General features: G+C 58.6%; 2 protein-coding genes across 2 annotated transcripts in view; one reads left to right on the top strand and one right to left on the bottom strand.

Annotated features, from left to right (window-relative positions):
- Positions 1-293: 293 nt before the first annotated feature.
- On the top strand, positions 294-15,514 carry VOLCADRAFT_90158 (uncharacterized protein; the record flags this gene model as incomplete). The annotated part of the gene is made up of 17 exons (XM_002949734.1): positions 294-1,096; positions 1,517-1,940; positions 2,473-2,592; positions 4,999-5,044; positions 5,466-5,553; positions 7,576-7,723; positions 8,155-8,385; positions 8,595-8,708; positions 9,166-9,309; positions 9,641-10,346; positions 10,524-10,957; positions 11,135-12,026; positions 12,411-13,221; positions 13,621-13,768; positions 14,150-14,245; positions 14,726-14,884; positions 15,251-15,514. The coding sequence occupies 17 exons, from the start codon at positions 294-296 to the stop codon at positions 15,512-15,514; spliced, it is 5,628 nt and encodes a 1,875-aa protein (XP_002949780.1).
- A 1,275-nt stretch (positions 15,515-16,789) lies between these two features.
- VOLCADRAFT_104439 (uncharacterized protein) overlaps positions 16,790-21,514 on the bottom strand; it is a gene marked incomplete at both ends in the record, with an annotated part of 7,430 nt that continues 2,705 nt past the window's right edge. Inside the window, 8 exons of the mRNA XM_002949625.1 lie at positions 16,790-16,839; positions 17,773-17,873; positions 18,127-18,172; positions 18,681-18,831; positions 19,002-19,157; positions 19,785-19,894; positions 20,493-20,613; positions 20,848-21,072. Of these exons, the coding sequence (XP_002949671.1) occupies positions 16,790-16,839; positions 17,773-17,873; positions 18,127-18,172; positions 18,681-18,831; positions 19,002-19,157; positions 19,785-19,894; positions 20,493-20,613; positions 20,848-21,072 (960 nt within the window). The remainder of the gene's footprint in view (positions 16,840-17,772; positions 17,874-18,126; positions 18,173-18,680; positions 18,832-19,001; positions 19,158-19,784; positions 19,895-20,492; positions 20,614-20,847; positions 21,073-21,514) is intronic.

Genomic DNA, 21,514 nt, shown 5'->3' with positions numbered 1-21,514 from the left:
GTGTAATGCTTTTTAATTGCTGTAATGCCAACTCCAGCTGCTTTAGCAGCTAAATTTCATTTGTCCAAGTTGCCCCGCATAGGACTGTGTACGGCTTTTGGGCTCGCCTGCTTTCTTTCCCAGGATGAGTTTGTAGGTAAACAATGGGAAGTAGACAAATCCCTTGTCATCGACATTGTTTAAGGGCTAACTGTTTCAGAAAGGCGACGTGAAGAGGACGGATAGAAGAATGCCTGCGACTAGTGACCGTTTGCAGTGACCCAGATCCGCTGAAGCCCGCGGGCAGCCTCAACATGTCTGGAGTTAAGTCTCGTCATCGTGATAATGGAAACGCGGGCTTTTTCTCGCGAATATGGACCTCCGACATTTTGGACTGTGTTGTTGCTTTCCTTCCGCCAAACGTTGTTGCGTGTACCATCCGCCTTGTGAACAAGCTTGCTGCGGAGCAATTTAAGCGGTACTCCACCACGCGGCTGTCGCAGCTTGTACCTTGCCACGCCTTCCGACGCCGTTGGGCCGATCCCTCTTCATTACGCACCATGACTTACGAGGAACGGATGCGCTTCCTGTGCCTGGTAGCGTCCAGCGGGAGTATTTACAACCTAAAAGTGGCAATGCAGAGCACTGGTCTCCAACTGCATTCGCGAATACTTTGCGCCGCTGCCAAAGCGGGGCGCATCGACCTATGCGCCTGGCTTGTCGACGAGGGCTGCCCAAGCGACGCGATGGGTTTAGGTGACGCCGTGGGATATTCTCAAAGCAAGGATTTGTTTCATTTTATTTTCAGCGACGGCATCTTCTTCGACATTCACGTTATTGCTGACGACGATGAGTCCTACGGAAACAACGCGGACGGCTTCGTCGCGGCGATTTGGGCCGCCCTCTGTGCCGCAGCCCGCAATGGACATGATGACTTCTTTCGGTGGCTTCTGCAGCAGCTGCCGCAAATCCCTCGGCTGTCTGCTCACAGCGACAGCTTCGGTATATTTGAACCCGCCGACCTGTTTGAAGCCGTGGCGGAGGGCTGCAAACTGTCTACTCTGAAGTGGTTAAGCCGGCGGAAGAGACTGCCGCCGCTCTGGATGGGTCCCAACGGGTGCCTCATCCCTGAGGATGTCCTGCACCTGCTCACTGCTGCGGCGTGCAGTCCCATGCAAGATTGGAAAGAGAGGATAGAGTGGCTAGAGGGCTGGCTGCTGCAAATGTTGCCTCCGCCTCAGCAACAGCAGTTGCAAGGGCTGCAACAGCAGCAACAACAACATCCGCAAGAGCAGCAAGAGGAGGGGCAGCAGCAGCAACAGCAACAAGAAGAACAGCAACAGCCATCGCAAGAGGGCGTTGCATTGGGTGCCGTCGTCGCGGCGGAACTGGCTATTCAGGCCTTCGAGCCATTCAACATGCTCACGGCTGCTGCGTCGCGTTCCGAAGACGGTGCGGAACGGCTAGGCTGGTTGATACGACGCGGCTACCTTAACCATGGCACCAACATCGAATCGCCTCTCATTCAGGCCTGCAGCACGGGCTGTCTAACGGCCGTACGAATGCTGCTGGAGCTAGGCCCCACCTCCGTGGTAGCGGCAGCACTGGAGGCCGCCAACGCGGGGCACTTGCACGTGCTACAGGCCCTCCACGCCTTCAGACACTTAGCACAGGATGCAGCCGAGGATGGAGAGCCGGAAAAGTGGCTCTTACATGAAGCTTTGGTAGGGGGGCACTTGCAGGTAGTGGCGTGGCTTGTGGAGGTCCTAGGGGTCGACGTTCGTAATGACGCGGATTTGGATTTAATGTTGGCGGCTGCCAAGTCGGGCAGCTTGGATATGGTCGTGTGGCTTCACGAGCGTGGCTGCCCCTGGCATGTCGACGGCTTCATGAACGCGGTCAAGGTGGGCAATACGGCAGTGCTGGAGTACATGGCAGAGAATGGCTGCCCCGTGCCGCAGGTATGCGGAGTTAAAAGAGGGAGGAGAGGAGGTTGGGGCGGGTAAGTGGGTCGCGGCTGGTTTCAGAACGTGCATGTGTGCATGCATGCACTTTATGCCCAAAGCCCTGCATGTGCTGTGCGGGAGGAAACGTACCCAAACGTTCATTTAATAATCGGGCACCGTACCGTGTTATCATTACAACTTCGCCCTGCTGCGCTAGGAGCCGCGGCGGCGGCAGTAGCAGCCAGGTTGGATTGGTGGGTGGTACCTAGAAGGGATGCTCTGGTGGGTACCTCTATCCGCCAACCCACACATAATAAAATTCCCAACTGCCCTCCCCGACCGACCGACACGGCCACGTGCCTCTACTTGGGCGCTGTTCCGGTGGCCCAAACCCACAAAGGCCTTCCGTATCAGGACTTTATGCTGCTGCTGCTGCTGCTGTTGCTAGAGACGAGCTTTGCCAAATAGCTCTAATAAAAACAGTGACCCTCTTACCTATTTGAAACGTCTGACATCATTTTTTTTATCATCCGGCTATGCTTCGCAGTGCGGCACCCCCTACGTGCACGCGGTTCGAGTCAACGATTTGAGCGTCATGCGCTGCCTGCGGCGGCTTGGAGTTCAATGGCATCCTCGAGGCCGTACCTTCACGGCGTGCGTCAAGGTGGTGGGTACAGATCTCCATCGCGTACGGCTTCTGGAATGGATGGTGGCGCGGGGCTGCCCTGTCAATTGGACGGTCGCCCTCCACGCCGCGCGCATGGCGACCAGACGTGATGGTCCATTCTCTCGGGCCGCACTATGCCGGCTCGAATATTTGCGGGAGCAGTGGAAGGAGAAGAAGCAGCTCAATCGTCAGCTTAGGCAGAAGAAGAAGAAGAAGCGATAGCAGCAGCCGCAGCGGCAACAAAATGATGAGGCCCAAAAGTAGGAGCAAGCACCAACGTCAGCTCCTTCCGCTCTGTGCGACGCGGAGAGATGCCAACGTTGCGGCCGAACATCCTGGAGGGGCAACACACGTTGGTGCAGGATAGGCGACCGAGGGTGATCCTCAGATGCCTCACACACCGCACATACATACATACATACGCACACGCCAGGCACACATATGTTAGCTTGCGGCGGCTACAGCACACGGGTCGTTGCGTGTTGATACAACAGTGCTACCATTGCGCATTGTTCATCATTATTATGATGTAATGGGTTGGGTCACATGACACTAGTTATGGTCATGAAGTTGGCACTGCTGGTAGAGCAGCGGGTTGACAGATCATCCAGGTGGCTGCATGGGTATTTTGGCGGTACAGTCAGTCATGTGGCCCGAAGAGTCGCGACCTGCTGAGGAAGTGGATCTGCGCAATGTATGATTAATCAGAGGGTCGTGTCAACAATGTTTGCAGGCCTTGGAGAAAAGGTTCTTTGCGGGTTGTTCAGTTGTGGGCCTCTAAGTTGAGTTATTGCAAACCTCGAGTTGATGTACTGTAGAGCGTTTCTCAAATTCGTTTCTGTGCAAATTTGGAAAATGCGACCATGCGCCATATTCCGTTGTGCAAGCTCTCGGCGTTATAACCATTACGCGGGCGATCACAATGCTGTACAGCATATTCCAGTAATGCTGTCACACGCCATCCGGATCCTTAGGTACTTGGGTGCTAATCGCTGGAATATCGACTTGTATAGCGATTGTAAACATGCACCGTACAAGGCGTTCGTACCGTTTGCTGCTGTTGCACTTCATGCCTATGGACTCTGGAGCAGAGGTTTGGTGGATAGACTGGCTCGATCGAATGTAGGCTCCGCACGCCGCCTCGTGAGTTTGTTACTGATAACTGCAAGCCTGGCGGAGAAATGCGCCGGTACAAGCACTAGATGTACTAGGACGCCGAAACACACGGGCCGGTTATATTCCCGCCAAAATCGGATGCTTTCCCTTTTGCGTTTCCGCTTGGGAGCTTGGCTGTTGTTAGGTAACAACAGGCCGGGTGGTCGGCGAAGGGATGAACGCAATTGTAGGGTCTGTATCAACGGAGTAGAGGATGAATTTTACGTGCTTATGGAATGTACGGCGTACGGTGAGGTCCGTCAGGGTTTCGCTTCGATAGGTGTTAATGTGGGTGACCAGCTTCCCGTGCCTATGCTCCTTGTTATGAGTGTTGACGACCGGCGCGGGTTGGCAGAATAAGTTCACAACATTTGGGTTCGGCGCACATCTATGCAACATCGATTTTTTGATCTGAACTTGCTTGTTCTTGTACTTGGTCCCTTTTCTTCTTGTTCTCTCTTTTCTGTCTTTCTCCCTTGTTTTCGCGGTCCATGAGCCTCCTGGTTCGTCTGGGCCTCAAGAGCTCTTACGAGCTTGTAACATCATCATCATTTTACCTAAGATAGCGCTCGAGTGTTTTGAAATGAAAATTAGATCCATTCTGTCGTACGGAGTCCAGGTGTGCGGACCGAGGTTCATTCTCCAGGTCGTTGAGCGGCCACCCGACGCGCATGGGCGATCCTGCTACTTCGAAAAGGCGCTGGAGGTCCGCGTGCTCCCAGGTAGCTACAACGCACGTTTCTGTGACGCGTCTCACCGGGTTGGGGAAGATACCTGTGTGACACCTGTGTGTTGTTTAGCTGGTGGTCAATGGCCCCTCCACCTTCACCGGGCCTCACTTGTTTTCCTTTTCGAACTCAAGGTCATTTGGCGAGGGGGACTGTGTTTCACGATGTTCTGCGTGAAGAGGTCGTCTTAGGGTTTTGTACTGCTACCAACTGGGGTCTCTAGATCCTTAGGGCTCTCAGGTGCTTAGGGCACTTCCCGGCGCTGCACCCGGACTTCAATTTCATTGCGTCGAACCCTATCCGTCAATCCTGGATATGTCATGGGGATCTCGAGGGGGCGATATAATGCTGACTGGCAGAAGCCACGTCTTATTACTACACCCCCAGGAATTTGTGTCGGACGGACAGCCGTAAACCAGGGGTTGAGATGTGCTGCGGCGTACCCATTGGATGGGAATGCCGAAACACACGACGTGCTACATCCCTGCGAAGTCATACTTGTCACTGCTGCGGTTTCGCTTAGGGGCGTGGTCTCTGGGACCCGGCGGTCGGTCGCGTCAAGGACGCCGGTGCGGGGTTTGTGGTTGCAAACAATAATACAGTAGAAGATGAGTTTCACATGTTGCTAGAGTGTCGCGCCTACAGGGACCTACGGGAGGGGCTCCTCAACCTATAGGTGTACGCTAGGCGGATATCGAGTCCGTGCTAATATGAGGTCTGTCATGGACATTGGTGATCAGCGCGGACTTTACAGGTCGTTCATACCATCTGCATGCGGCGATGCACGTTGATAGCCGAGTAGAAAGGCCACGCCCGCCTAGTCTAGTTATTTATTTCTCTCGCAGACTGGCTTCATAACCCTTTTTCTTTTATCTTTTCGACTACGCTAGAACTCGCGGAGGTCCAGGAGCTCCCTTGCTCGTCTGGGCCTTACGAGCCCTCGCCAGCTCGTAACATGTACCCGGCCAGCGGACGCTTCCCTGTCCGCAGCACCGTACATCCAGACCAAGCGGCTATTTTATTGCATTGTGCTTGGTGCCTCATACCTGCAAGCAAAGGTTACGGGGGTGAGGCGGAGGTGGGGCGAGCACATGATGGCGGGGGATTTGAAGTCTACATTTAGTAGAGATGTAGGGCGCCATGGCGGATCACGTGGAGGAAAGTACGGCAGCCGCCGCGCAAGTTGAGATGGGCGGAAAAGAGGCGCGTTCAACATAGCGTCTATAGGCTGCCTCTAGCTGCCGTGTAGGCAGCAAGTCCTCACCTCGCCGAAGGGACAGCAGGACCATCTCCATTGACTGTCGTGTTCTGTCACGTATTTTTAAATACGTTAGAGCTACTAGCTTGATAGATTAAACTACAGTCGTTGGTCCCCTTCGTCTTCATTCCCTAAAGGGGAACTTAAGGGGATAAACCAAAGTCCTGCTGCAGCTGCTCCACCAGGTGGAGAAGGTCGTCCGCAGTGTACGGTTGGTGTCCGGGCTGAAGGGCAAGTCCTGGGTCCCGAGATTGATGATAGCTATCATCAATAGGCTGGCATAGCCCGCACCCCAAATCCCAAGGCTTCCTAACGCCCGATGAAAGCACTACCAGTCTAAACCTATTTTGAATTTTTCCTTCGCCCACGTGATTATTCACACAAACAGATTGAGCAGGTTGGTAGGTCGACGTGGTTACTAGTGACTGTATTGCTGGCCATCATGATGCCGCCGAACAGATTATGTCATACGATTGCGCAATGCATACCACACATATGCTATTTTGGTAATACCAAGCCCAACGGGGCTGACTTCTTCCATGCTGTCGTGCGTCGATATGCATGCTGTATGCTGCACATGCCAAGCAGATTAGATACAGGTAATGAGGACGCTGTTGTATTTTAAAAAATATATCTTAACCTTAAATCCCATTTTACGTTCAGGATCTGCTGATGCGGCTTGAAGTCCGTGCCTTGCACAGAACAGCCATCAAAACTAAATCGCCAACACAGAAAATCAAGGTTAATATGGTTCATCACTTCAGATTAAAGAGTTGTGCACATACTGGTTACAAGCGTGAGAATCCACGTTTCATTTCATACGGGACTGGGGGGGGTTCGGGGTGTCCGGGGGAGCTCCCACTGGTCACCTGATCAACGCTGGCGTGGCGTCTGGCAATTCGGTTTTACTACAGCTTACCGCACATAGTGGTACCCCACATACCTCATTAAGCGCCTCATCCGTCGCCAACTTTCAACAGCTACTTCATGCTGGATATTGTTGACACGACTCTCTGATTGATTTGTAAGTCTGATGGGCGCAAAACCTGCGAGGTACCGATGCTATGGAAAAGCTAATCCTCGACCCAACTTGTCAGGTTGTAGCCTGTTACGTAACTTATTAAATGCCGCCTTCTCCTACGCTCGTCTCCGTTCTTCAATGTGTTCGCCGTTTGTATCTATATGTTGCGTTGCGTAAGGGACCGGCATACTCATGAGGCCCTTAAATCATTCGAATCATATACTAATTATAGGGCTCTGCATCTTGCAACCCAATGCTAGCATGTGCCGGCGCCCGGACCATGGGGGTTGTCAAAACTACACAGCTAGATAGCAGCGTGGGAAATGCGAGCAATTATTCCCATTCTTCGCAATTCACATTTGGGCTAGTTTCGGCTAAATTTACATGCTCTTCAATGACGTTCACCTACGAATTTTTCTTCTGTAGTGTCGTGCAGCCCATCGGAGGGCGCCAAAGCTTGCCGATTGCCGCAATGTTTGGTTTCTTTACACACTGCTGGGTAATACTGTAATTCATTTACATGATGTCCTTTGACACGATCACCGCAACATCCTCCTACCCAGCGCCATTGCTTGCAGCTGCAAAGTAGCTGGTTACCCTTTGCCAGACATCCTTCATGTTGCGTTGATGCAAATCTATTGTATCACAGAAATGGATGATGTCGATTGACATAAGTTTGCACGCTGGACTGCGACAATGGCTGGGCCTCGCCATTTTGGGTTTACGCCGCGACCACGCCGAACTGACAAAACGAAATGGGCGCCGATCAACATCATATACGTCACCTTCCATACATTAGCTCTTCTGTTTTACCTGCACAGCTGGACACCGCAGTTGCACAGCATGGCAGACGCATCGACGGTGCCCCGCTACCAAGCGACAGCCGCTGTGAACACGAGGCATACATTCAACGAAGCACATGAGCATGGAAACGGCGCCTGGGACGACCTGAAGCACGACATAACACCGGTAGGTGGGTCGCGCGTGCACACCAGCCCCCACCCGTCACCGCAAGCGACCACACCAGCCCCCAAGCAGCCCCTCACGCCCCCAAAACCCCCACCCGGTTTTGGGCCAACCGCCATCATCGCACTGCGCCCCTCCCTGGCGCCGCCCCTCCCTTCCCCTGATCAACCTCCCCCGATCAATCAGTCAGCCAATCAGCGCTCAGCTACCTCCCCTCCACCCGTAGGGTTCCTCCTGTCAGCCCTTGACAGGTACATACTACCGGGCAGTTGTAAGCCAACCAACAGCACCCCGGGGTGTTTTCCTCGCCTCTTCTCGCGACGCCCCTCTGCCCACACCCCTCTGCCAACACCCAGCCCGCGCACTCGTGCACCCCCGTGCATGTCGCCCAAACCCAAACAGAGCCCCTAATCCTCCCCCGCCCACTGCCGCAGTCTCCACCTCCGCGTTCCCTGGAGCCCTTGACACGTGGCTCAGCCGGCGTCCGTTCGTCGTTGCTGTCGATGGGACAGACGTCGCCGCCGCCGCCCAACACCACCTTTGTGTCGTACGAGGCGGAGATTACACTTCCGGCGGCACTAGCAGCCGGAACCAGCCTGCCGGCAGTTCCTGGGGCGGTACTGCATTTGTCGTACAACTTCCTAACGGTCACGTTGCGCTTCCAGGTGGGTTGCAAGCCCTGCCCTGGACCCCGTGGTACGCCGTCCGCCGTACATGCATGCATGTCTGTCTGTCTGCCTGTCTGTCTGTCTGCTCCCCCTCCGACTCGACTCGTGGACATTTTCCCCGGTTTTCCCCACCTCCCCCATTGTGCTATTTCCTTCAAGCCTGCTCCAATGGACCCGATCGCTGACCGCACTTTCCCGTACTGTAGCTCAGCTCGCCGTACGGTACTTGTACGGCCCAGGGCGCTCATTCGACGCTGTCTGCTGTCGTCGCGGCGGCATTTGGCCTCCCGCCGTCCAACGTGACCACCACGAGCTGCAAGGTGGGAGGAGCTGCTACAGCCTCTACCGGAGCCTCTCCCCCTAGTGCTGGCAGCAGCAGTAGCAGCAGCCGCAATAGCAGCAGTAGTGCTGGCGGGGCCGGAGGAGATGGAGGAACTGATTGCAGTGCGGAGGTTGCCACCCAGGTGGTTCTCGTGTTGAAGGTGCGAGAGCTGATGCGTGTGTGTGTGTGTGGTGGTAGTTGGGGGGGAGAGAGAGAGAGTAAACGCGGTGGAGGGCGGGGTTGGGGGATGAGAGAGGGTGGTTGAGAAGAAAGTGGAAGCCGCTGTAAAGGCACGTGTGGTCGCTTTATACGATTTCACGATTACACGATTTCACGAATACATGCAATCCGCTTTCCTCGGAGCCGGCGGAAGACCTCGGAAAGGCCGCACCCCGGGGCAGGGGCAGCGCTTGACGTCCCACCACGCTATGCACACACACGAACACGCGACGCAGTTGGACCAAGCCATATCCCTGGAAAGCTTCGGCACGGCGGTCTTCCGTACGCTGTACGGCAGCGGCAGCGGCGGCGCTACCGGCGTGTTGACAGGCCTGTGTCCCGGGGAAACGGACACGTCCTTGGCGGTTCCTGGCGCCCTGGTGCGTGCGTGTGTCCGGGGGTTTGAGGCCTTTGGGTTTTAGAGGTTTTACCAACGGGTTTTGTTTTGACTTTGGGTTTTACACTTCACAGGGTTTACTGTGCTTATGTTTGGGTTCGAGCCCAGCGGGTCGAGGAAAAGAAACACTGTAGCAAATCACTCAAGGAATGAGGGCCGGGCAAGGGGCCTGTGGGTTCTGTGCCGTGTGTTATACGTGCTAGGGTTTTATATCAGCCTTTGCAATACGGTTGTCGAGGAAGGGGAACCGGAAGCAAAGGGATTAGAAACCGTTTACCGTCGTCGCCGCCGTCGCCGCCGCCGCCGCCGCACAGGTTCGTGGCGTGTCGACGGCAGACAGTAGCTTTACGGGCTGCCAGGCCTTTGTTGCCGTACTGCTGGCGGCGATGGAGCCCCTCACCGTCAGCGCCGCCTCCTCGACCGGGCCGTCGCTGTCGGTGGCGCTGACACAAGCCAGCTGCCGTGCCACGTTGTACGGCCGCACCGCGAGCTCGTTGCCGCCGCCACCGCCGTCGCCGTTGCCTCCAGCACTGCTGGCGGCGAGGCCGACGGCTGACGGTGGCGGCGCAGCTGCCGATATGATGCCAGACGGCGACGGCAGCGGCGGTGCTAGCAGTAGCGGCCGGGCCAGCGTCAGTAACGGCTACAGCAATAAATCGGTGGCGGCGATCGCGGCACCGGCCGCGGTCGGCGGCGTGGTGGTCCTGGTAGTTCTGGTCGTACTGCTGTTGTGCTGCTACCGCCGCCGCCGCCGGGAGCTCGTGACGGAGGTTGAGGCGGCGGGGACCGCTGTCGACGGAGGTAAGGACACTGTGGCGGAGGTACGGACGCCGCCGGCGGCAGCGGCAGCGGCGGAGCTGACCCCGCCAACCCCAAAGATCAGCGGCAGGTCGTGGCTTTGGCGGTCGCTGTTTGGCCGACGCAGCAGCGGCAGTAGCGGCGGCAGTTTCAGTGGGAGGGGAGGAAGTTGGCGGGGAACTCGCGTCGCGCCGAATGAGCTGAAAGGGCGGCCTTTGGAAGGTTCGGAGCTGTCCGGTGGCGGAGCAGCGGCGGCGGCGGTGGCGGCGGCGGCGGCGGCGGGTGGCTGCGGCGTCAGCAACCCCAAGTTGGCCTTTATAGTTGGAGACGGCGACAACGCCGGCAGCGGCGGCGGCGGCGGCGGCTTGGCGGTTGTGCCCTCCGTGCGGGCGCCGGCAGATACTGGTGAAGGGGATGACGGTGTCGTACCAACTCGCCGAGTTCGGAGCGTCGACTCGGATGCGCTGTTGTCGGCGTCAGCGGCGTCGCTGCCGTCGTCGCCGCCGCGGAGTTCGGCGGAGGACACGGCGCGGAGGACTGGGACAGGGATAGGGGTTCCGTCGAGCCAGTTGCCGCCGCTACCGCCGCCGCCGCCACCGGGGCAAGTGCCCCAAGAACCGATGCTGTTGGTGTTGCCTCCGACAACGACTAGTGCGGACAGCTGCGACGGCGCCAGACGCTGCGACGGCGGCCATATACGTGCTAACAACTACGGCGGCGGCGGCATTGCCAGCGGCGGCGGTAGTGGTGACGACGCCGGGAACGGGGGATTATTCAGTACTGTGATGGAGTCCGGCGGGTCGGGACCTGGCCTTCCGTCAGTACGGAAGCCGGTGGGTGCAACGTTGCTACCGTCGCTGTCGTCTGTATCGTCATGGGCTTCGGAAGCAGTAGCGGCACTAGCAGCAGCGGAGCCGTCGGCAGCCGCAGGACTGCTGGCGGAGGAGCCGTCGATGGCATCGATGCCGTCGCCGTCAACGGCGGTTACGGCGGCGGCGGCGGTAGTCAAGGAGCCAGCTGCCCTCGAAACGGAGATGGAGAGGGTGTCGGAAGCATCCGCGGCGACAACGGCGGCGGCGGCGGTAAAGGAGACGGCCGCGGTGGCTGAGACCGAGCCGTCAACGCCGTTGCCGGCGGCGGCGGCGATCAAGGCGCCAGCGGCCATCGAGGCGGAGCTGCAGAGGGCGTCGGCGGCGACGGCAGCGGCGCCGTTGGCAGATGCGTCTTCGCTGACGGCGCCGGCGGAGCCGATGATGCTAGTGGCGGCGGCGCCCGCCGCCAGTGCGTCGCCATCGATGCTAGGAGCTGATGTGGGGGCAGGAGGCCCGGCGGCGGCGGCGGCAGGATTGGATAGCCCATCAGGGCCGCCGCTAGCGCCAGCCTCCCCGGCGGTGACGTCATCACACATGACTCTTGTATCTGGCGCTGGGCCCCGGCTTCCCCTCCTTCCGCCCATTGGGGGCAACCTGGAGCATTTGCCGCAGCTTGGCCCTGCTCTGGCGCCGCGCTCCCTGCCCGTACGAAATGTACTGCCGATTGTTATACCCCATCATCCGTACAGCTCCCATAACCATGACAGCTCCGCCGCCTCTGTCTCTAGCCCCACCGCCGTCGCCGCCGCTGCCGCCGCTTCGGAAGCGGGTGGCGATGGCGGCAGCGGCGGCAAAGACATCCTTTCCGGGCGGTTACCGTCGCCGGCGGTCCGGCGGTCGCTGCTGCCTTCTTTGGCAACTACAGTGCCGCTAGCGGCCGGTTCACTGGATGTTGCCAAAGCAGGCAGCCCCTTTGCCGGGCCGCTATCGTTGGGGCAGCAGCGCACTGGCTGCGCCGATGCTCGCGGCAGGGAGGGCGGCGGCGGCGTGGCCGCGCCCTTGACGGAGCCGCCGCCGCCGACCGCCAACGGTACGGCAGATTCTGCCGGCGATACCGCCGTCGCTATGAGAAACACGGCGGTGATCACACTAGCTTCGAGTTCGTGTTCGAGTTTTTCTCCGCTCGCCGCGGTTCCATTCTCCCCCTCGGGGGGAGCCTTTGGAGAATCTCCGCGCCCGGTTGAGGAAAGACGAAGGGAGAAGGGTGTAAGCTCACCGGGCAGCGGAGGCAGTGGAAAGGGATCGACGGCAGCGGAGGCCGCGGCGGCTGTGGAGGCGGCAGCGGCGGCGGTTGCGGCGGCTGCTGTGGCTGCCGCCTCGGCGGCGTCATCGTCGGCGGCGGCCGCGGCAGCAGCAGTAGGCGGAGACGGCTGGAGCGATCCCATTTTTGCGCGGCCCGATGGCCCTGACGCAGGTGGTAGCCTAAGAGGCGGCGACGGCGCCGCAGCCAGCGGCGGCGGCGACGCCCCTGCCGACGGCAATAATTCGGCTGTACGGCAGTTGCTCAGACCGGGCGATGGCGGGGCTTCGGGCGACATAGGCGATGGCGGCGATGGCGGCGCGGCAGCCAGCGGCGGCGGCGACGCCCCTGCCGACGGCAATAATTCGGCTGTACGGCAGTTGCTCAGACCGGGCGATGGCGGGGCTTCGGGCGACATAGGCGATGGCGGCGATCGCGGCGCGGCAGCCAGCGGCGGCGGCGACACCCCTGCCGGCGGCAATAATTCGGCTGTACGGCAGTTGCTCAGACCGGGCGATGGCGGGGCTTCGGGCGACATAGGCGATGGCGGCGATGGCGGCGCGGCAGCCAGCGGCGGCGGCGACGCCCCTGCCGACGGCAGTAGTTCGGCTGTACGGCAGTTGCTCAGACCGGGCGATGGCGGGGCTTCGGGCGACATAGGCGATGGCGGCGATCGCGGCGCGGCAGCCAGCGGCGGCGGCGACGCCCCTGCCTGCGGCAGTAATTCGGCTGTACGGCAGTTGCTCAGACCTGGCGATGGCGGGGCTTCGGGCGACGGAGGTGATGACGGCGCCACAGCCAGTGGCGGCGGCGACGCCCCTGCCTGCGGCGGTAATTCGGCTATACGGCAGTTCCACAGGCCCGGCGTTGGCGGCTTATCATCAAGCGATCTGCAGGGGGACGATGACGTGGCGGCGGCGGCAACAGGCGCCGGTGCCAGAACTGCTGACTGGAATCCGCTGTTGGCGGCTCGTAACTTCAAACGGTGAGTACGAACATTACCAGCACCATCTCCCGGATCAGGTGGAGGAAGGTTCTAGAGGGCCTCGACCCGAGGCATGTCTGGAGATGGTGGCGGCGGCGGCGGCGGCGGCGGGGGCGGATCCGATAGCCTGATTAATGGTTTCCTCCATACACATATGCAGACAGAGACACACACACACACACACACACACTGAACGACGCGGGACCCGCCGCACGTATCACAACAGAGCGGCTGGACAGAAACACCAAGACATGCAGCATACCGAGCTGCGGCGTGTCCACCGTGATCTCCCTCACCTCGCCGCCCGGGCCCTCCTCCCTTCCCCCCTCCCCCCTCCCCCCTCCCCCCTCCCCCCTCCTCCCCCCTCCCCCCCCTCCCCCCACACACTCATACACGCAGACCTGACGGCGATGGCGACGGCGGGGAGGAGCTGGGAGGGGATTCGGACTCCAGAGCGAAACCGCCGCCCGCCAAAGACCTGGCAGCGCCGTCACCACCTCCCGGTGCTGCAGCCCGTGCGATGAAGTATGGGGCCGGAATTGCCCCGGTAGGTGGGCGGGGCTTTGGGCGCCAGCCCCTGTTTTCCCCCCTCCTGGTGTGGGACACGTTGGGTCAACCAAACCTTTTTTTGAGCGGGGGCCCCTCACTACTACCCCCTCTCGCGACTGGTCAGTTCTGCTTCCCATACATCTGCCACTCGTGGTTCGTCTTCATAAGTGTCAATATAATATCATTACATGTTATTACAATATATATATACATACATACTTATATATACATATATATACATATATATGTATATATTCTGTAGGGGGAAGCTTATCTGTTGAGGTTTGGTTGTTTGTCATGCATGTGCCGTACGTGTTCGATACCTCCTTGTGTACGACACGGCATCTCGGTTCTCCCGGGGGGCCTTATTGATCTGCAGGAGGCTGCTCTTGCTGAGTCATCGGTTTCGGTGGCGGAATCTGAGTTGCCGTCATCATCACCGTTACCTGCCGCCTCGCCAGCAGCCACACCGCCGGTAAGTGCCTCTGCCGGGGATTAACTTTCCCCACATACATACATACAGACAGACAGACAGACAGACAGACATACGAGACCGGTCATGGTCGAAAATTCTTCCGATGGTGGAAGGTGATAGTGCCCCTAGTCGATGGACGGTGGTGACCTGGGATAAAGTTGACTTGCGAGCCGACCAGGAATGGAGTTGGGCCGCTGTCGACCCGGCAGATTCCGTTGGATGCTGGTGGTGGGTGCAGGACCTGAGCGATCCACTGAGAAGTTGACTAGGGAGACTGGATGAGGGTGCCCCGAAATACCGGGGAAGGCAGGGTTTGGCCGGGTAGCGGCCACGGGTGAAGATATGCCCCCCTGTCCCACACATCATACATACATACATACATACATACATACATACATACATACATACATACATACATACATACATACATACATACATACGTTGCCATCACTGAACGTTGCCCGTGAGCCCTTTACGCAGGCCGCCGCCGCCGCCGCCGCTGGCCGGCAGTTCAAGTTTGGTGGGATGGCGGACGGCAAAGATCCAGACGATGTCGACGGTGGCTTGGATTCGGGTTCCAACGACGAGGAGGAGCTGAACGGCATGGCGGATGGCGCCGGCGGTGTCGAGGGGCAAAAGGTGCGTGTGCTGTACGCAGCCGGCAATCCGTACATCCCATCACGTGCTTGGACGAGCAGCGCCGCGGCCCGCGACAGCACTGCAGCCTCTAAGGACCTTCGCGACCCTTTCTTCGGCCTGTTTACAAAACATATCCAACGGCCGTTTAGAAAAGAAAAGATATCGCTTCCAACATTTAAACTTTTGGAAATGCAACAACTCAAATATGCAGCAAAGTATAGCAAACAACAAAACACAATCATTCATGCACTGCCCGGCCATGTGCGGCATGCTTTGCCCAGTGGTACAGACCCGGGACCGGTCCAAAAGCAGCCCCACCCAAAAATCATCCTCCCCCTCCCCTTCCCGGCCGCTGGGTGGCCGCAGGAGCAGCGCACCCGCCTCCGCGCTCTTCGCCCCGCCGCAGCCCGCCACGGCGGCGGCTCTCTGGCTCCGGACGAGGCCCTGGGGTCTGTGGACCTGATGCAGTTGCAGCTGGAGAGGCGGCGGAAGGCCCAACTCGAGCAGATGCGCAACAAGGCCGCGTGGGGGGTTGCCGCCGGCGGGGGCGGGGAGGAGCAGCTGGATCATAAAGAACAAGAGCGAGGGGATGGACTGAGCAGCGTGCAGCCTGTGGCGGAGCCGCTGTAGAAGGCACCGTTGTCGTACGTCGTGCGCTGCTACGGCATCTCCAGCAGCAGCAGCAGCAGCGGCAACAGTGCGTGCACGGGACTGTTTGTTGGGTGTTGTGACCGTCCGCTATGTATGTATGTATGTATGTATGTGCCCACTAGGGAAGGGAAGTTGGTGGCAGGGCGCAACGGTTAAGCGGGTAAGCGCAGCAGCAGCAGTATCTGCAGTGAGGGGGTTGTAGCAGTCGTACAGGCCTGTGGCAGTAGCTGTACAGCTACGTACAGATTGTTGTCGTATCGGATATTTGACTAGTGGCTGATATTGTTTGTGACGTTGGCAGGGATGGTGGCGAGACATAGAGCTGCTGTGACAGCAGCCGCGGCGACGGCATTACTTTGTGCGTTGCGGAAGTACGACAGGTCAATGTATCGGGTTTCGGAGCGACAGGCCTAGCGGCGGCAGCATTTATTGGCCGTCCAGGGCCCGTAGTCCACCTCCACCTCATAATAATTTTGCCAGGGTGGCATGCCGGTGTTCGTTTGGGGTCCTCGGTCTGGATGGTGGTGATGTGGTCTCCTCCCCGGTGGGGTGGGGAGGGGGGGCCCCGGGGCCTATCATTACTGTGGATGGGCCTGGGAGCAGCCACGATATTGATGTCCCTTTCGGCTCTTTCCTCCCCGGGAGGGTGAGATGACTGGGGCGGAAGTTTGTGAACGCCGTACTGGGGCCGGGAGTACTGCAGGCGCGCAGGCGCAGCAGGCGCGACACTTGTGACAGGAGTGGGGGCTGCACCCCCCGGAGCCGATCGGAGTGGAAAAAGAGCAAATGCGCTGTTACTGGCTGTGTGTGTACGTATGTATGTCGCTTAATAAAATGATATTATTTATAAAACAAAATTGATATTTCTAAATATTTCTTAATGAATTCTTAATGAATTCTTACTTTTTTTGTTTTGGCACTGCTGTCTTGATGCTTTATATTTTTTTTAAATGCGCCAAAAGGATGGTTTATTTTCTTCTCGGATGGCTTGGGCCCCGACTATTGTGTACCCGTCTTGCCGTATTCCGGTACGTAATACATGTACGACATATGATGCGTTGTCGTACGGTTGTGTAGCACACCGGTCATGAAGGAGGCGGCGAGTATTGTGTACCTGTACTACTTGCTCCCACGTGGATCGTCCCAATCCGCAGCCAGGTCTTTGACAAGCTATTTTCATCGGGGCGAGGTGGGGCGAGGTGAGGTGTGTATGACCCACTGCCACTCGCACATCAACGGCCCGTTTTGGCAGTGCTAACGAAGATACGCTTGGCAGTTACCTGGTCTATGAGTTACCCCGGGCTCTGGGGGGGCGGGCGGGAGAGCGGGGGTGGAGGACAGGATGCGGCACCCGGCTCTGGTGGAGGGCCTGGTCCTTAGCCTTTCTTGAGGCGTCAGGTAGTTTTCAGTTGACAGATTTGGTCGCGTGTATTGTCAGATTAATGCACATGCTGACGTGCATGAATGGCGTCTATACTGACATGTGCCGTGTAGAACTACATATTATAACAATAGTATTATTATGGTCTTTATATCGTCTTTATATATGTTTTTATAGACCAGAAGGCGCCATGCTGGGGCGTGTCGGGGCTAATACACACACATACACACACATGCAGACACACATTCGTACGTAGCCCCGTAGCAATAATCCTGCTGCTGCTGCCTTTCCGGAGGGGGGGAGGGACACGGCGGCGGTGACGTTAGTTGGTGGTGATGTCGGCTCGCGGTTGCCAGCCTCCCCGCAACGAGGCAAATCGAGTACCCTAAGGGCAGCATTAGACTGGTTCGTTTGTTGTGTGTGTGTGTGTGTGTGTGCGGGGGAGGAGAGGTTTGCGCCAGTCGGCACACAGAGACGGGAGCTGCTCTCAGCGCGGGTCCGGCGGCCTTTCCTCCCCACCCGGAACATGATGATGATGATGCCGAACATGACCTGTTCACGCACGGCCATACACGTCGTGTCTCACATATGTGGGGGTGTTGTTTACATCCGTTCATTACATTTTCAGGTGACATCTTTCAATGTAATGGAGACGCATCAGCGCCCTGCTGGCCAAAGGCAACTGCAGGAGGCCGGGAAGGGCTTTTTCTCGCGGAGGTACACGGTACACGGACAGCCATACATAGCAAACACAGTACACTATCATACGTACATGCGCCGCGCCAGGTCACTAACCAATTCTTAATACATCTCGCCCTCTCCCCCCCCACACACATAAACACACGCACACACGCACCTGGGACACAAGTCACAAGTTTTACAATGTCGCCCTCCGAAACCGCCAAACCCACCGGGGACCCCTGGGACCCCATCAGCCCCCTCGCCGCCACACCTCCCCTCCGGCCGCCCATACGCCACAACGAAAAGAGCTCGCACATACATACATACATACATATACACACACAAACGGACAGACGCGCACCCTCTTATCAAAAGGCCATCAGGTCCTCCCTCAGCCCCTCAGCCATCCTCCCCCTCGGCCTCCCGCCGCCGCCGCTTCTGCTTCTTGTTGTTCTCCCTGTCGCCCTCCCTTGCCGGGGCCTTGTCCTTCCTCTGCTTCTGCTTGGGGGCCCCCCCCTCCCGACCCGACCTGCCCTTCTGCCGCCCCTGACCACCACCACCACCAACACAAGGACCTGCGGTGTGACATCCACCCATCCAAGATGGGAGGGGAGGGGAGGGGAGGGCGGGGGGTGGGGAGGGTTCGGGGATACATTTCTGCCATCTGGTGTATGACTGATAACTAAATATCATCATTCTTCTGGCGGCTTGCGAGGACACTGTCGCCGTGTGCTACGAGGCGCGAGGGCCCCAGGGGGCCGCGGCGACAATCGCCCTTCCCCACCCCACCCGGGGGAAAGCAACAAACAGGTCGTTGCGGTGGTCGGTTAGGAAAGAAGGAAACAACTACCGGAGGTTGGGACGAGCAAAAGAATGAAACCGCCAAACCACCCAACCCGACACGTTCCTTCTGGATGCGATCTGACCGCTTCCGTCCCCTCCTCGGCCCCTCCCTCCACCACCCCTTCGATCAGATTTCTGAGAGAGAGCTTCCCCCCCTCCCCCCCGGCCCCCCACCCCCAAACCCCACCCCACCCCACCCGGCTCTTCCCCTAAGAGGAACATCCGGACCGGAGACCTCACCTTTGTGTGACTGCACCTTCGCCGCCTCCTCGCCCTCCTCTTCGTACATGTCGTACCCCTCGTGCTCCTCCTCCTGGCCGTCATCGGCCCCCCGAGCTGAGGATGAGGGGGGCTTTGGGGCTGTAGGCAGCCAGGCCACACCCGTCAGTGCCTGTGGGTATATGTATGTATATACATATATATGTGGGTGGGTGGTGGTTGAGGAGTTGAAGAAATCATATGGAACAGGATGACACAAGTTAAAGCGTTCCACATCTTTCGGCTGTGCTTCCCCCCCCCACACTGCCCCCCACACACATACATGCACACACTTCCCCCTACCTCTCCTCCACAAGACAAGCCCCCAAACCAGCCGACCTGCTTCAAATAGACCTTGGTTAGCAGTTGGCGGTTGGTGGTTGAGTGCACTCGGAGGTGCCGGTCCAACGACACGGAAGCGATGAGCGGTTGGGTCGGGTGCAGGCTGAGCGACCGGATCTGCGTCATCCGGCGGGAGGGCGGGATGGGGGGGGAGGGGAGGGGGTTAACGCGATCCACTGGCGAATGAAGCAGATACCAAAGAGATAGACGGATAGTCCGGGACCCAAAAGGGGGGGGGAAGACGAACCACGAACGAGTGAAGCTGCTGCCACCAAGGAAAGAATGTACCAGACGTAGTAGGGAAGGGGGGGGGAAAGAAGGTAGGAGAATACACAACCCCGCGGGGGCAGCTGAGGCCTCGTAAAACGGATCAGGAAAACCCGACCGGAGTACGTCAGGGGTGTCATGGGGGGGACGTGTGCGCGCGCGCGCGTGTGTGTGTGTGTGTGTGTGTGATGGGGCGGAGCGCCACCAGATGACGTCATCATGCCGTATCATCATGCCATGCCATGTCGTACGCGGACGAGGGCGAGGAGGAGGAGAGGTGGAGCGGCCAGCCCAGTGCACACTGACGCCCGTAATAACCACCCTGGGCATGGGCCCCCTCAAGCGACATCCCACCCCACCCCATCCCTCCACACCGCAGCTCTGAGCTCTGATCGCACAGCCGGGCCATCCAGCAGCTCCGAGTCACACCTTAGCACAGAGCCCGCCCACCCCTAGCTCACCCCCCCAGTCACTCACCGCCCCAGCAGAGCCCTTCAGCGCGTGCCCCATGGACACGTTGCCCGGGGCCTGTCGCAGATCCAGTGCCTCCACCTGACCGCGACCATTACCCACCCACACGCGGGTGCCTGAAGGGAGGGGGAGAGGGGGGGGGGAAGGTCATCTGGGCTTGTCGTGTAGAGAGGTGCATGTGCTACTGCTACAGCTGTGCTGAGCTCTGTGGTGGTGGGACTGGAGGGATTAGGGACCTGGACGGAACATTGGCGGCGAGGGGGGCAGAGAGGGAGGGGAGACGGAGACGCGGGAAGTGGAGGGAGAGCTCTTCAGGCTGGGAGACAGCCGGGTCGGTGGACAGTTGTCTCTGTCTGTCTGTCTGTCTCTCTTTTTCTCTTTTTTTAACATACACACACACACTCTCTCTTTCTTTCTTTTTCTTCACACACACACATATAAATATATATGCAGATATGTACATATACATGTGCGTGTTTGTGTTTGTGTGTGTAGAGAGAGGGGTTATGCGGCCAGCGGGTCGAATCGGGTTGGACGCTCCGGGGCCTCAAAAACAACGATACCGTACCGTACGGACGCCGTACTTATCTGAAATCGCAGACTGCCGTCCCCCCTGTTCCTCCCGTGTCAACCCTGTGTGTTTTACCCCTCTCCACTTCCCCCGGCCCCCTGCTCCTTATCCTTAGCGGTACGCTCCCCCCACCCCCCACGTACCATCCTGCTGGGGCAGCAACGCGGTAATGCGCCCCTCGCCCCAAACCGCCTCAGACTGCGGCTTGCGGCCCGCCCGCATGTCGTACAGCCACAACTTGTGTTTTGCCGTACCCACAAGCACCTGCAGTACCACACGGCGTGGCGGCACACACGCACATCACATAAATCCCACGCATGGCCTGGAGATGGTGGTGGTGGTGGTGGCAGTGGTGGTGGTGGGCCCCGACCGAACAATTATATTTCTTACCTACCTACCCCCCAAGCACCCCAACCTTCAACTGCCAACCACCAACCGGCCCCTCGGCCATGGTAAACACACAGTCTCCCCCGTCCCTCTCCCGCCCCCCGCCCTCACCAGCTGGTCATCGCGACCCGGCACGTACGACACCGCCGTCACGTGCGCCAGATCTTGTAGCCCGGATCGCGACGGCTTGCCGGCCTTGCCCGCGAAGAGCGGCTCTGTGTGGGCCGCGGTGGCCGCGGTGGCCGCTGCCGCCTTGTTGGCCGCCCCCAGGTCCCAGACCCGCAGCTGGTGCCCCTCACCGCCCACCGCCACGTGGCGCCCCGAAGAGCTCACGTCCTGAAACACACCACATACATACATACATACATCATACATACTTACATACATACGCGAGGGGTTGCACTACAACACGGATATACTTATGCACGTCTGGGGAGCGGGAGGTGAGGTGAGGTGGGAGGAAGGCGAGTTGGGGAAGGTGAGGGTTCCCAAACACACCGCCGATTCTCATTACCCGGGGGAAGAGTTGGCGGCCGTACACACGACTTTACACACACACAGGAGCATTCCCCTACTCGCCCCACCTCGCCCCTCCCAACCCCCCATCATATCGCTCGTGTGTGAAGTTGTGCACCGCATCCCTCCTCCTTCCCATGACCTCCCCCTTCCCCCTTTCCCCCCTACCTACCTACCTACCTACCTACCTACCTACCTAGCTACCTACCTACCTACGTACCTCCTCAGCACCGCCAGCACCACCACCACCATGATATGATTT

The sequence above is a fragment of the Volvox carteri genome (genome assembly GCF_000143455.1).
Source record: "Volvox carteri f. nagariensis unplaced genomic scaffold VOLCAscaffold_15, whole genome shotgun sequence".
NCBI classification, from domain to species: domain Eukaryota; kingdom Viridiplantae; phylum Chlorophyta; class Chlorophyceae; order Chlamydomonadales; family Volvocaceae; genus Volvox; species Volvox carteri.
Note: the sequence above shows the minus strand (reverse complement) of the source record. Positions and strands in the feature narration are given on the sequence as shown.